Source organism: Sinocyclocheilus anshuiensis, unplaced genomic scaffold (genome assembly GCF_001515605.1).
Source record: "Sinocyclocheilus anshuiensis isolate Anshui unplaced genomic scaffold, SAMN03320099.WGS_v1.1 scaffold426, whole genome shotgun sequence".
Taxonomy (NCBI): domain Eukaryota; kingdom Metazoa; phylum Chordata; class Actinopteri; order Cypriniformes; family Cyprinidae; genus Sinocyclocheilus; species Sinocyclocheilus anshuiensis.
This window is the reverse complement of record NW_015542362.1, coordinates 1,276,812-1,292,341: the sequence shown is the minus strand read 5'-3', so window position 1 is coordinate 1,292,341 and position 15,530 is coordinate 1,276,812. Positions and strand designations below refer to the sequence as shown.

Here is a 15,530-nt window from a genome sequence, read left to right as displayed (position 1 = left end):
TCTTTAAATCACATTTTAGATTTTAATTTCTAATCAGAAAAATCACAATTCGATTTCTTTCTTTAAACCGTGCAGCCCAAGATTCTAGTTTCTAAAGAGAGAGGAATTAGGTTGCGACATGGCAAGGTTTTATGCCCTTTGCAACAACAAGAAAATGTGGGAAGAAAAGAAAACAGAAAAAGAAAGCAATAGCACTCTAAAACACTGTGGAGTGTTGAGAACACAACACTCACAAAGAAACACCAGTTCAATTTCACACAAACTTATCCGAACATGGGATGTGTAAATACTTTGATGTTGGACTTTGAAATTGCTTTGAATGTTTGAACTATTCAGATATGGAGCCGTGGTGCAACTGGGGATACATTCCACACCAATGACGTTCCTGTCATTCAGTTTGTGTGTGTTGGTGTGAGTATTTGTGTCCCACAAGGTATGACAGTAAATCCTGATGGAGACAGAGAGGTTTGATTAACCCCGCTGACCACTTACTGCTGCAGGCTAATCACTGAAGGTACAAGGGCGTATTGTGTAAACACACATACACTTGTATGTGTAGAACAAAATGTTCCCAGAACAGCAGCTTCAATTCTGCCAAATCTCAGTTGCAACAAACTTCCCTGGGTGGAGCTGGGATATGCCTTTATTGTATGTACTCTTTATTCTCCACATTGAACCAGCTAACATCACTTCCTGTCCACACTTCAAACTTAGAACATGTTCATTTACAGAAAATAATGTGATAGGTTGTAGCCCACCTTGAGAGCTTGCAGACGGGCTTGCTCCTCCTCCAGGGCCTGTTGTTTCTCCTTCTCGTCCATCCTGCTGGATGAGAAGGAGAAGGACATGCCCGTGTTGGAGAGGGACGACACCGCATTGGACAGAGTGTTGGCTCTACAGAGAAAAACACAGATACGCACAGAAGTGAGATTTCCCTATCAGTTCTTTATTTAGGACCTGATTAATTTAACACTCTTCACAAGCCAAAAAAGTCATATCTTACAGTATGTGGCTATATATAAATCTCTTGCTAATGGTTTGTTGTCGCTGTATCAAGAGCTTCACCATATGGCTTGTGAAGTGCTGTTAAGAGGATTTATACAGCATATACAGGAACTTGCATTCGACTACATATTTTGTCATCTTCAAAGCAATTAAAAAGGTTGATGTAAAAAAAAAAAAAGATGTACACTCACATGAGATGAATGAGATTCATTAGCCTAATAAAAGGCATTTTATTTTACACAAAATGGGTATTACGCCATGATGACCCCCACGTTATATTACACAACCAGCCCACTACTCAATATACAGGTATACCAAGAAACAGGAATACCAAGAAAAAAAATGAAATTTTACCATTTTAATTAATATATATACACAAATGTCTTCACAGGAATTCACAGATCAATGTTTTTCGTGTTAAAACATTTTTATTTGGAATTTCAGCTGATGATCATTTGTTAAAATGTTTTCATTTGGAATTTCAACAGGAGATCATGTGTCATTTTAAAAATGCAAAAAACTCTAAGAAAAATACAAAGACTCAAAAAAAGATTAAAATAAATAAATGGAAAGAGAAATAAATAAATAAATAACATTTTTCTTGGTATATCTGTTCAGCGCCATTACTTTTCCCCTGCTGATGGAAATGTGGAATGGAAATTGTCCATTCACTTATTAATATGGCAAACATGGAAGATCAACTGCCTTGCTTGCTTGACATGCAAAAACAGACCTCACTGGTTGAGCATTGGCTGTCCAATGAGCTCTATGTAAGATGCATTGATCAATATTTATATGTAAAAAAAAGCCTAAATTAAATCTGTTCATCATGTAAAGCGATCATGTTTTTCAGAAGACTTGGAATAAACCACTCTATTTATATGGATTTTAGAATGTCTTAGTGAATTTTTCGAATGCAATAATGTTTTGGTTGCGTGACTTCACAGATGTTTGCCCAAACAGTGCTTTACAGTGTGATGCTGGATTTTTTAGAACTGTAGGATTTCGTACCTGTTGTCGGCGGAGAGCTCCTTGGTTTTCTTGCCCTCCAGAGAGGCCAGGTGCTGCTCAAGAGCCTCCAGGAGACTGCTGGGAGCCTGCAGGAGAAAGATAAGTGTCAAGAACTCAATGAGAACATACATATCCAGTTTAAAGAGTACACACTCACACGGTCAAACACACTTACACACTCACCCACTCGATCCACCTGAGTTTCATTAAATAATAACAGGAGCATGCTTTAAGCTTTTAGTAAGAGGCGTACAGGCAAAGGATAAACAAGCACAGAAAACAAGAGAGAGGAAGAGTACGAATTCGAAAGAGAGGAAGTGACATGCACACTGGAAGATCCAAACCTCAAACGCATGACAGACCCATGAGTTCACTGATATAACTCATTATTGGACCATGACATTAAACTCTTTACACTGGCTTTTGGAACTAGAAATCTAGCTAAAACCTTCCTCTGAGCCCTTTATACCGATCTAGGATTTGTTTCTTTTGAAAAGAATTATCTTAACTACAAGAGGAAGCATAACACGTCCCACATCAGCAAACACGGGATGTGTATGTTGGCACCTAAGAGCACACACACCCCGTTGCTGCTTCATTCAAATGAGAGCAAATGTTAGCACAAGCTCAGAGCTCATGGTTGGTGAAAAGAGCAGGTGCTTTGTGCCAAGTTTCCAGAACAGACAACCCGTGTATAAACTGCTCTTATGGACTAAGGGTAAGCTCTTCGACTGAGCCTAGCTGGCAGCGCTGGCCAACATGTCTGGATCTGATCTAGGTTGGCTTTTTCTTCACATCGCTGAGAGGGCAGATTGGGTCTAATCCATTCCACAGAAAACAGAAGCCAAAAGAGAGAAAAACACATATGCAGCAGTCTATAATTCAAATAGAACTAAAAACTAACATTTCGGCTAAGCGGGAAAATGTATTACTTCCACAGAAATTAGATAAAAAAGAAAGATGAAAGTGTAACAGCTTTTAATTTGCTTCCTTCCTGTCTGATTTGATTTCCTTGGAGAAGACACGGCACGAACAGGCTTTTGATTAAATGACTACATTATAGATGTGCGTGCGGCTACACAAAGGACAAAGTGAGGTTACATGAATACTTCATCACAATCCTAAAAAACGTAGGGCAGTTTTCTCATGTAAAGGGGAAACAGGGCATTGGGTAAATCATATAGCTCTCGCAGAAGCTCCACCTTCTCCAACTCTGATGGTCAGGGGGTTTGCAAGCATGAAGCCGTCATGCAACCCAGCCGGAGATTTGCTTTTATGCTGATCTGAGCTAACGATTTGATCAAACTATAAAGAGACAACTGCACATCTGGTCTCAAATCAGCAGAAATAGCAATATGCAGCCATGCCTGCAAATTGACAGAGAAAAGAATGGCAGTTTGGGCCACATTCAATCAGTTAGCCTGGTTTTAATGGGATGAATCCGATGATGCAGTCAGAAAGAAACTAGGGCTGGGAGATACAGCTAAAAAAATTACCTCAATATTTACTTTTTGATGATTTTTGATTTCAACACATACAGTATGTATTTGCTCTAAAATGGCTTTTAATTTAAAGAATAATCACTTTGACTAAACCAAGATTCAGACTCAAAATACAGTAAAATGTTAAAAATAAATAAACATGTTTTTATTAAATGAAAAGATTGATATTTACATAATTATTACGGGTTATATAATTAAATATAATATTGTTTTTATATTATTTATTTCTAAATAAAACTAAAATAATTTTGCTTTCATTCCAATACTATTATATGGAACAATACAACAATATATTATTAAATTATAATAATTACCCACATATTGTTTTCACAGACACATTAATCAGTTTTATGTTTGTGTATAATGAGACATTTAAGTTTTAATTGTTATATGCCCCTGGTTTAAATAGCAAGTATCTTTTTTAAAGGGGTCATATGATGCGATTTCAAGTTTTCCTTTCTCTTTGGAGTGTTACAAGCGGTTCGTGAATAGATAAGATCCCTAAAGTTGCAAAGACTAAAGATTTTATGGAGGACTGTTTCCTGAACCTGGTAGAGTAGACTACAGTGCCGGCTGTTCTGACTCGCAGACTGTAAGTACGTTTTCATATTTAAAGGATTTGCCACTGATGATTCAAACACGAGTTTTGAGCAGTGTAGAGTAGCGCTTGTTGTTTGTCATTTCTCCGATCACAAATGCAGACATGGTTTTATGTTTACGCGGCGCGATGCAACACAACGCATAAAAAGACGGTATAAGTCATTATAATCCGTAATTATGTCCCCACTGGATGCAACAAATGCCTCGTTTATAATGGGTTTTAATGTTTTTGTCTCGTCGCTCCGGCCGGGACACGGCATCACAGTATGGTAGGGGCGTAACATTTCCATCACACGCTTGACGAATTCGGCCAATCACAACGCACTGGATAGCTGGCCAATCAGAGCACACCTTGCTTTTCAGACTGATGAGCTTTGTAAAAATCAACGCGTTTCAAAAAGGCGGGGCATAGAGGAGAAACAATATTGTACAGTATGTGGAAAATAATGTGTTTTTTGAACCTTAAACCTCATAAAGACATTTCATTACACCAAATACACAAAATAATGTTCTTTTTAGCAACATCATATGACCCCTTTAAATGTTAAAATATTTCTGCGCTTACAGTATAGTGAGTGCAAAACTGGAATACTGGCACAGGTTTCTAATAAATTGGATGGCCAAATAAAAATGATTGTAGCATTAACGATGTTGGCTAATTTTTTACGAAAAATGATTGAATATGTTGTAAATATTTGATATATCACCCAGCACTAGCAGTAGCACAGTTATGTCATATACAAGCAGTGCATATAACCCACCACCTACAAGGTAAGATCCTCTAGTCGTCTGAAAAGAACAATAAACAATGTGTTACTGCAGGGGAATAAACCTCATTCAATATAGTGTTAACCCCACTGTGTAATGTCAAAACTCAAACAAAGACATCAAATTTAAACTGTGCCTAGTGCAACTCCACAAAGTCATACTGAAACAGTGTGATCATCACTAAACACACATTTGAGAGGGAACTACACAGAGAGAGGAGTGTTTGGTAACGTCTGTCAAGCCACAAGTCTTGAAGCGATTAATATTAAGTCTGACTTTCTAAACCAAAAAGGAGAGAGGACAGGAGACAGAACGTCCAAAAAACAGTGAGCATGGGAACAAAAACAGCACGTAAGACAACCAGAGAAAGGACGAGGACAGGTGGAACACAGAGAGAAAAGAAGGAAGGGAGAGCGGTGGTACGATGGACGACAGCAGCAGCGTAGTCAGGAAGAAGAGGAGAAACAGAAAGTGGAGATGAAATGTACACTGACCTGAGTGAGATCTGGGATGTCACCCTGATCAATCCCAACTTGCTGTGTCATAAACAAAACAAAACAAAAAACGGTAAACAAACAAACAAACAAGGGGAGGGAGGAGGAATCAGAAAAAGAACAAACATAAAGGATTATTACCTCATGCAGTGACTAAAAATGAAAGAAATAAAAATAACATAGGTGTGGCATGCCAAGAGCCACGGAAGACCAATGGGAACAGACACAGACATTGATAATGTTTCACATGGCTGACTGTGAGGTGTGGAGTGGTTAACATTCAAAAACAATTTTTACAAATGATGACTTTTAAATGAAAACCGGTGGGGGTTAAAAAAAAGAAAAAAAAAGAAAATGAGACAAGAATCTCACATGGTGATGGACATTGTTCTCAGAGACTCTGTCAAATCGAATCCCTGAGAAGAAGAGCCAGTCTGGAAATAAAACCAGACAGACTAACGCCTGGCTGGATGGACTGAGAGGGGAAGTGAGAGAAAGAGGGCGGCAGCATGGGAATTCATCAGTGTCAGAGAGAGAGGAGGGAGCACCAAACAGATCTACATTTGGGCCAGAAGAGAGAGAGACTTTAAAGGTCTCACGCCACGTGAATCCACAGTAGGAACGACAGCCGTCAATGGCCACAGTAAGGATAACAGGAGAGAAACAGCTCATTCCACACTGTATAAAGCAGTCTTAGTGGAGTACTCTCTCTCTGCAGGGTTCCCACACTTTGGACCAATAACTTTACATGGATTTTTCAGAGCTTATCCAGTCATTCATGATTACTGGATAAAGATTTTTTTTAAATCATTGTGGAGATTGCTAAGGCTTAATTTTCATATGTACAGTACCGTTCAAAAACATGGGGTTAGTAAGATTTTTTTAATTGTTTTTAAAAGATATTGTGAAAAATAATTACAACTTCCAAATTATTATAACTGTTTTCTATTTTAATATATTTTGAAATGTAATTTATTTCTATGATAGAATTGTCAGCATCATTATTCCAGTCTTCAGTGTCACATGATCCTTTGAAAATCATTCTAAAATTCTAATAATCTGATGCTCAAGAAATACTTTGTTTTATCAATGTTGAAAGCAGTTGCACAGCTTAATTTTTTTGTGAAAACTGTTACATTTATATATAGAAATTCAAAAGAACAGCATTTATTGGACAAAAACTAGATTTTAATAGCAATAATTTGCTAATATAAATTTTTGGTACTGTTACAATAAATCTATTTACTGTCACTTTTGATAAATTTAATGCATCTTTGCTGAATAAAAGTATTAATACTTTCAAAAAAAAAAAAAAATCTTACTAACCCCAAACTTCTGAACGGTAGTGTGTGTCAGGTAATAAGCATGTTAATAAACGTAAACAATTGTACTTGGTGTACAAATGTACCCAATGAGACCCTCAACGACCCTCAACAGACTGATGTTATGCTGATTTCAATCTCTTTTTAACAGTTCCAATATTTTAGGAGCTGTTACAGAGAAACCAAAACAGAGGTCAGTTCAACCTCGACTCACACAAAGGATGAAACTTAGTGACATCCGAATGACTTTTGGCAGGATAGGCACATGTATGTGTTTATGGACACATTCTATGAGGACTGTGCAATGCATTGCAGTGCCAGAACACTAAATATGGCATCAGTGTACGCATCAGTCTAGTGAATATGAATGCCAGAGCATTGTAGGATGGAGAGATACGAGAGAGAGAGAGAGAGAGAGAGAGAGAGAAATTGTGGGAGCGGAGGGATCCTTGAACAGTCTGTCTAATCTCAGACCTGTTGTATCAAAACACTGTGTGTGTGTGTGTGTGTGTGTGTGTGTGTGTGTGTGTGTGCGTGCGCGTGTACACATTGCACTGGTACCTCAGCCACTTTAAGAAACTCTGACAGCTTGGTCATCCTGTACAGAAACTTCTTATAGATGTCCAGGGCATCTTTACACTGGTTTTTTTTCATATCAAAGTATTTCTCTGAAACAGGAGGACAAAAAGAGAGAGAGACAGAGGGAGAGCAGAACGATTAGCAGAACAACTCAAAGATGGAGAGATACGAGAGAGAGAGAGAGAGAGAGAGAGAGAGAAATTGTGGGAGCGGAGGGATCCTTGAACAGTCTGTCTAATCTCAGACCTGTTGTATCAAAACACTGTGTGTGTGTGTGTGTGTGTGTGTGTGTGTGTGTGTGTGTGTGCGTGCGCGTGTACACATTGCACTGGTACCTCAGCCACTTTAAGAAACTCTGACAGCTTGGTCATCCTGTACAGAAACTTCTTATAGATGTCCAGGGCATCTTTACACTGGTTTTTTTTCATATCAAAGTATTTCTCTGAAACAGGAGGACAAAAAGAGAGAGAGACAGAGGGAGAGCAGAACGATTAGCAGAACAACTCAAACAGATAAAGACTGCAATTACCCATCAGAGGACTGTCAAAACACTCTGGGCTGTCTGACAGAGACAGGGGCATATAAAAGCTGCTGTAATGGTTTGCTCAAGGACAGCTAGCACTCTAATGCATTTTCAGACCATCAACCTAAACAGGCATGTGTTAACAACATAAAAAAATAATAAAACAAAAATCATGGAAAAATGAACGACTTAACGGTATAATTAGAGCTCAAAGAGAGTAAAAAGCAGCAATAGCTGAAGAGGAATTAAAGCCTTGTTTCTGCTAGACTATTAAGGGGGTCACACACACTGGATGCAAAGTGCAACTTCAGGTCAAAGATAAGACAAAAGCACAAGTATCGCACACAGTGTTGTTCTGAATATGTCAACTGCTCTTGAGATACAAGATCAAGACTTGCTCAGGTAATATTTGTTCGCTTGCTTATAATTTAGCTCCATGCCAGCAACCGTGGCTATATTCAGGGCAAGAAACAAGTGAAAAAAAATAGTACAAGCAAATAACACAACAAATAAAAACAAATTGTAAAAAAATTTTTAATCTTTCACAAATCTAGAACTAAATCTGGCCTCACTTCATTTAAATATTTTTATAAGAATTAACCAAAAAGTAACAAGCTAAAGTTAAAAACGCTTCAAAAAGTTGTGGGTTAGTCTAGAGAGACCTATTCGACAGCGGTTATAGATAATATGGTCCCACCAATTTTCAAAATATACACAATGTTTTCTACCAACAGCAGGATCGATTTAATAACATTTATTTGTGGTACACAGATGCAGTTCAATTTGGATGAAAGTATCTCATACTAGTAATTAATAAGTATAGCGTACAGAAAGACCTGAGCTCTTGTGGTTCAACTGCACTGTTCTTTGTTCAGAAAGCAGTAAGACGTAATCCCTAAAGCAGAGTGTGAGAGTAGGACGCTCTCCAGAGTGAAAGGGAGTGGATTACTCTTACCCAGCAGGTTAATGACGCCCTCATTATAGGCAGCAAACAGACGGATGGAGTCTTTGAAGAGCAGCATGAAGGCAGCGTTGATCACTCCGTTAGTCAGCTCATTAGGGTTAGCCTACGGACACACACCCACACATCCACAAGAGAGAGTACACATCATACCAAATAGCTTGGACTGACTCAACATCAGTGTTGTTCTGTTAAAATAGGGTTTTCCAACGTGGGGCTTCAGGGTCACTTGATTTTAAGGGAACTGCTTACCACTTCCATCACAGGCACAAATCAAATAATCTGCACTATAAACCGACAAATCTATCCAAGCTGAGTTGAAATTACTAAGACTAAGGGACTTTTAATACTGTAAATGTTCTTGCATTTCATCATCCAGATTTCTGCCATTTAAAAGCTTGGGGTCAGTAAGATTTTCTTTGAAAGAAATTAAAAATTTATTTAGCAAGATGCATTCAATTGGTCAAAAATCACAGTAAAGATATTTATAATGAGACAAAAGATTCAGATTTCGTATAAATGTAAACGTTCTATCATGAAAAAATAAAATGATCATGGTTCCCACAAAAATATTAAGCAACACAACTGTTTTCAACATTGATAATAATAATAAATGTTACTTGAACACCACGTGTTAAATGTTAAAATGATTTCTGAAGTATCATGTGATGCTGAAGACTGAAGTAATAAAACTGCTAAAAATGCATATAAAGAAATTACATTTTAAAATATATTAAAATAGAAAACAGCTGTTTTTCACAACATTACTGTTTTTACTGCATTTTTGATCAACTAAATGCAGTGAAGAGTACTTTCAAAAAAATTAAACAAATCTTACCGACCACAAACTTTCATTACATGGATTTTTTTAAACAGGAGATTATGAAGCATGTAACCAGTAAAAAAAAAAAGAGAGAAAACCAATTCTATGAAAATAAAGAAATAAATTCTGATTTGATTTGAATGATTGGAAAGTTTTAAAGCATACATGCATGTTTCTCCATCACAAACCTGGAAATCCAGCAGCGCGTCCAGTTGGTTTTGAATGATAGGCAAGGTTTTGATCAGCTTCTCCGTGTTCATGGTGCGCATGACTCCATCAATACTACACCACAAACAGATAAACAAATAATCAGAACTCGCCACTTACTCGCAAACTTAATTAGCGGTTAAAAAAATCAGCTACTTTATCAGCTTTTAAAAACAACTTAACTATCAGAGTAATGAGCTAGCCTGATTAGATTGTGTCCTGCTGAGAAAATGTGTTTGAACACAATCTTGACTCCAGGCAGACAATATTACAGAGGCAGAACTGAGGTTTACCCACCCTCTCTTCATCTTGGTGAAGTCCACAGCCACCAGCCTATAGGAAAGGGCTTTCTCATTGAGATATCTGCTGTACCGCCTGATGAATGTGGACATGTCATAGCCTGAGGGAAAGGTTGAGGGCTTTATCATCAGTGTGCGCGTGCATACAATGCTTTAGAGACAGGAAAGGTGTTCATGTTTCTGACATACCTTGCAATGCACCTTTATCAAGGAAATTGTTCAAATTGAAGAGCGTGTTTCTTGAGGCCAGATACTGAATGAAACGCTGCGGGTACAGAGAAGAGATAATCAAAATGCTGACACAAAAATATGGTCATATACTAGATGTGATTGTGCAGCTCTTAATCTGTCAGAATGCGGGAGCGACTTTATCCCTGACTGCTGCTGAATTTGCAGTACACTGTGTGAAACCTAGACCCGTGTACAAGACCAGACTCCTCTGAGCTTTCTTTGAGCTGCCAAGTACGTCTGCTGCAGCTCCCCTCCTCCGTCCAGCCCCGTCCCACCAGCTCACACAGCTGTGGGTTGAGGAAAAGAGCAAAGAGAAGCACACAGCGATCTAGGTGCTGTTGTGAACGGACATGATGGGAATTTTTGGAAATACTACTACTAGGATGCATTCTGACCTCATTCATGTATGTGGTGGACATGACGGGCAAACAAAAAGTAAAACAGACTCTCAAACATTCACTTTACCTTTACACAGAGCTCACCACCAATCAATGTTTTGTGACCTGATCACAAAAATCATATTCTGAGATTACAAGTGACCACATCTCATTTAGTCACTATATCGCACACAAAGGTCTGCCCCCTCACAATCTTATGCTGTCCCAGATGTATATGACTTTCTTCAGACGAACACAAACAAAAATATTTAGAAAAATACTCCATCTCTGTGAGGTGAGTCCCTCAAAGTTAATGCATCACAATGTGCTGACGTTGATGTCATGAAAACTCGCGTATGAGACTTGTTCAGAGGCAATGGTTAATATAGTTTAAAAAGTTTCAAATATGAGTATTTTACTCACACACATATTAGACATTGCTTCAACAGACATATATTCATCAACTGGGGTTGTATGGATTACTGTCGTGTTTTTTGCGGAGCGAACTTTCAAGGACTTTTTAATAGCCTTTTTATTTTATTACTTTTGTAAAAATCTGTTCCACAGAAGAAAGTAACTGGGACGGCACATCTGGGACATCGTGAGGGTGAGTAAATGATGAGAGAATTTTCATTTTTGGGTGGAGTATCCCTTTAATTACAAGCGCAAACAGCCTGTGCCTATTTACAACACACTATAGGCTGGAACAACAACAAACGATTAGTAAGTAAATCTGAATAGAACAAATAGTTTTTCCTAGAAACTGTATTTGTCAATGTCATTTACAAGACAATACAAAGTTATCAGTCCCACACTGAGTCTAAACCAGAATGCAGCAATTGTAACCTTGATCTTATTTGGTAAATCAGTAGACCAGAGAAAAAGAGTCAGCAGGAAACAGTTTTTACGTACTGGGATGGAGCCTTAGGCTTGTTTCACCCCAGGGGAAAACCTTGTTTCACCCTGCGGTCAGGCAAAATCTGCTTGGCACAGAGGAATAAAATAGTCCTGGCAGGGGCCATTTTCAGCCTGTGGCAAAAAGGTCGAGAGTCACTGAAATCACAGAAGGTTCCTAAAATGCATCTGAAGGAATGGGAGGCTTTAAAAAAATGCCGCATTCCTAGAGTTCTGCTGAAGTTGGCGGATCAAGAGTGGCGATCCACTGAACAGTAGGCTGACAGTCTGGTGTGTATATAGAGGGAAAGAAGCCACCCACCCTTTGAAAGATCAATGATCTCTGATCTCAAGGGAGCTCATGGTGCTTGGGGTGGCCCTGGTCATGTGATTGAGGTTTTGCGTGAGGTTCATTCTCTTTTAGAATTTTTGCAGCCAAATGATAAAAATTCAGCTGCATTTTAACGATATAGAAAAATGACAAATGGCAGAATAATGTGCATAGAAAGTATCAGCGAGCTTAAAAATCAAGAAAATGGCAGTCAGCCAATTATTGCCATCAGCCATAGTTTTTATAAGCAGAAAAAGAACAGAAATCTGCATACAGTTTAAAAATATTTTGGAATAATATTTTTATTGTAAAAATATTTCAATATTCTCTGCAAAGCTTATATGGGACAATATTTTATATATTTTTTGCAGTTCTACAGAAAGAAATTAAAATTGATTTGGAAATATTTATCTACAGGTTATGAATCAGTACAGTACAGATAATAAATTAAAATATTATTTGCACAATGGCAATATAAAAGCCAAATATTTAATTTTGCTAACAAAATGTTACAAAATCACACTTTTTCCTTACACAGTATAAATTAATCCTTATAAACAAAATTATACAGTGTGGATGTCTAAATATTTTAGGAAGGGGATTCCTTTCAAAATTACAAAGGTTCTTGGCATCAAAAGAATTCTGCTCTTACAGTGTGTCCCCAATCATTCTCACAGAAAACTACTGAGATACTTCTGCTTTGCACCGGTGCCTCAAATACCGGTCTAAAATCCTTAGGGATCACACGAGAAGCAGAGTGAGGCATACCATATTCAGACCATGACGAAAATCCCCAGGATGGCAGCTGTGCGGAGCATGAGCTAGTTCTCTCTGGCACCGTGGCTTAACCTCAGAGAGAAACCTTGTGGAAAATGCATTGCCGAGCCAGTGTGTACCAAACTGCAGAGAATATTGCTCCATTCCAGAGCGTAGATCAATATAGATTACTAATTCAGTGGAGTCTGCAAATCCACATTCGCCTGCCTGCTTCTCTGCATGAACACCTCAATCTCAATGCCTTTTTTTACGTAGCTGAGGTTATTCAAAATGGATGTCAGAAGTAAGGATGACAAATATAGATTGATAGGCCAGGAAGGGTCCGGCATTCTCAGCTTAGCAAATAATTAATGTGAGAACAAACCTCAAGTAGTGTGAGAGTGAAGCATCATTTATTATTAAGGCAGGAGGCTCTTTGGCAGGGAGCTTTCTTTCCCAAAGAGAGCAGCTTCTATTAACACAGCAGCTCAGGCTGAGGGAAGATATCAGCAATCAGGAAACAGGGATTGCTCATGTTTTAGCCACTGATTTTGTTGGTGCAGTCAGGAACTGATGCAGAAGCAGCGCTGGAACTGCTATGTAAAATCTGTATGTGTGCGTGTTTGTGCGCTAACCCTGCAGGGAACATGTGCAAATAGGCTGCATGAGGATGCCCTGATAATGTGCCGGCTGCTGGTCTTCGCTCTCTCGATCCATACATGTTCTGAAGTTTCTATGGATACGGCCTGAGCAATTACCGCGCGGTTAGAAAAAAAAAATAAAAGGCTTCAAGAAAAACGGCGAGCACAAAAAGATGATGACAGAACAGTGCGAAAGAAGGCACACTGTTCGATAGCGATTATTTTCAAACACAAAACCCATTCTGTTTGTAAAGTAGAGAGCTGGAATCACATCTGATTCAGAGCTAAAATGACTGTACCAGAATGCAAAACAGAAATGCGTGACCAAATAAAAAATTTAAAAAAAAAAATCACACACCATACAAACTGATGTAGTGCTATGTAGGGCTGTCACGATTATGAAATTTGGCTGACGATTAATTGTCTAAAAATAGTCACGGTTATTGCGATTGTCTGTTTTAGGGCTTTGGCGATTATGCAGATTACCACGCTTAATTGTCTGTTTTTTATGGCTTTCATTATATAATTGTGATTAATTTAAGGGTTCAGTAAATAATTATGATGTTATCTTTTAATCTTTTTTGAGTTATTATTTTGCAGTGTAAGATTACATAGAGAATTCCAAATTCTAAGAATCGGACAATACCGATCCAACACCAGCGCTATTTTTTTCTACACCACTACAGAATATCAATACTGTGTTTGTGGAACTAATGGTCACTCTTTTAAACACTTTGTTAAACGCAATCAACTAAATACGCACTTCCTCATTACAGAGAAAAACTACATTTGAATAAAAATATAGAAGCTATGAAATTAAACTAGCTGACTGTATAATTTAGCAGCAAAAACAATATCTTGGGAAAAAAATCTTTGGTGCACATTATACAATTTAAACATGTTTATTCTGTTAACTATTTGTATTCTTACAAAATACATTTACCGGTCTAAAATCCTTAGGGATCACACGAGAAGCAGAGTGAGGCATACCATATTCAGACCATGACGAAAATCCCCAGGATGGCAGCTGTGCGGAGCATGAGCTAGTTCTCTCTGGCACCGTGGCTTAACCTCAGAGAGAAACCTTGTGGAAAATGCATTGCCGAGCCAGTGTGTACCAAACTGCAGAGAATATTGCTCCATTCCAGAGCGTAGATCAATATAGATTACTAATTCAGTGGAGTCTGCAAATCCACATTCGCCTGCCTGCTTCTCTGCATGAACACCTCAATCTCAATGCCTTTTTTTACGTAGCTGAGGTTATTCAAAATGGATGTCAGAAGTAAGGATGACAAATATAGATTGATAGGCCAGGAAGGGTCCGGCATTCTCAGCTTAGCAAATAATTAATGTGAGAACAAACCTCAAGTAGTGTGAGAGTGAAGCATCATTTATTATTAAGGCAGGAGGCTCTTTGGCAGGGAGCTTTCTTTCCCAAAGAGAGCAGCTTCTATTAACACAGCAGCTCAGGCTGAGGGAAGATATCAGCAATCAGGAAACAGGGATTGCTCATGTTTTAGCCACTGATTTTGTTGGTGCAGTCAGGAACTGATGCAGAAGCAGCGCTGGAACTGCTATGTAAAATCTGTATGTGTGCGTGTTTGTGCGCTAACCCTGCAGGGAACATGTGCAAATAGGCTGCATGAGGATGCCCTGATAATGTGCCGGCTGCTGGTCTTCGCTCTCTCGATCCATACATGTTCTGAAGTTTCTATGGATACGGCCTGAGCAATTACCGCGCGGTTAGAAAAAAGGCTTCAAAGGCTTCAAGAAAAACGGCGAGCACAAAAAGATGATGACAGAACAGTGCGAAAGAAGGCGATAGCGATGATAGCGATTATTTTCAAACACAAAACCCATTCTCGGGGCATAGAGGACCTACAATAATGTACAGTATTTGAAAAATAATGTGTTTTTTGAACATTAAAGCATGTCAACATTAGGGCTGTCACGATTATGAGATTTGGCTGACGATTAATTGTCTAAAAATAGTCACGGTTATTGCAATTAATTGTCTGTTTTAGGGCTTTGGGCAGATTACAGATTACCACGCTTAATTGTCTGTTTTTTATGGCTTTCATTATATAATTGTGATTAATTTCAGTAAATAAAATAATTATGATGTTATCATTTAATCTTTTTGAGTTATTATTTTGCAGTGTAAGATTACATAGAGTATTCCAAATTCTAAGAATTGGCCAATACC

General features: G+C 38.3%; 1 protein-coding gene across 7 annotated transcripts in view; it reads right to left on the bottom strand.

The window, feature by feature from the left end:
• LOC107691953 (phosphatidylinositol-binding clathrin assembly protein-like) overlaps positions 1–15,530 on the bottom strand; it is an 85,438-nt gene that overhangs the window by 15,968 nt on the left and 53,940 nt on the right. For 6 of the 7 annotated variants that reach the window (XM_016490809.1, XM_016490811.1, XM_016490810.1 and 3 more), the window contains 9 exons: positions 10,284–10,359; positions 10,093–10,195; positions 9,777–9,870; positions 8,760–8,871; positions 7,617–7,723; positions 5,381–5,422; positions 4,887–4,907; positions 2,017–2,102; positions 759–894 (listed from right to left, as the gene is read on the bottom strand). In XM_016490809.1, coding sequence (XP_016346295.1) covers positions 759–894; positions 2,017–2,102; positions 4,887–4,907; positions 5,381–5,422; positions 7,617–7,723; positions 8,760–8,871; positions 9,777–9,870; positions 10,093–10,195; positions 10,284–10,359 — 777 coding nt within the window. The remainder of the gene's footprint in view (positions 1–758; positions 895–2,016; positions 2,103–4,886; positions 4,908–5,380; positions 5,423–7,616; positions 7,724–8,759; positions 8,872–9,776; positions 9,871–10,092; positions 10,196–10,283; positions 10,360–15,530) is intronic. The other variant, XM_016490812.1, reaches the window with a different exon arrangement.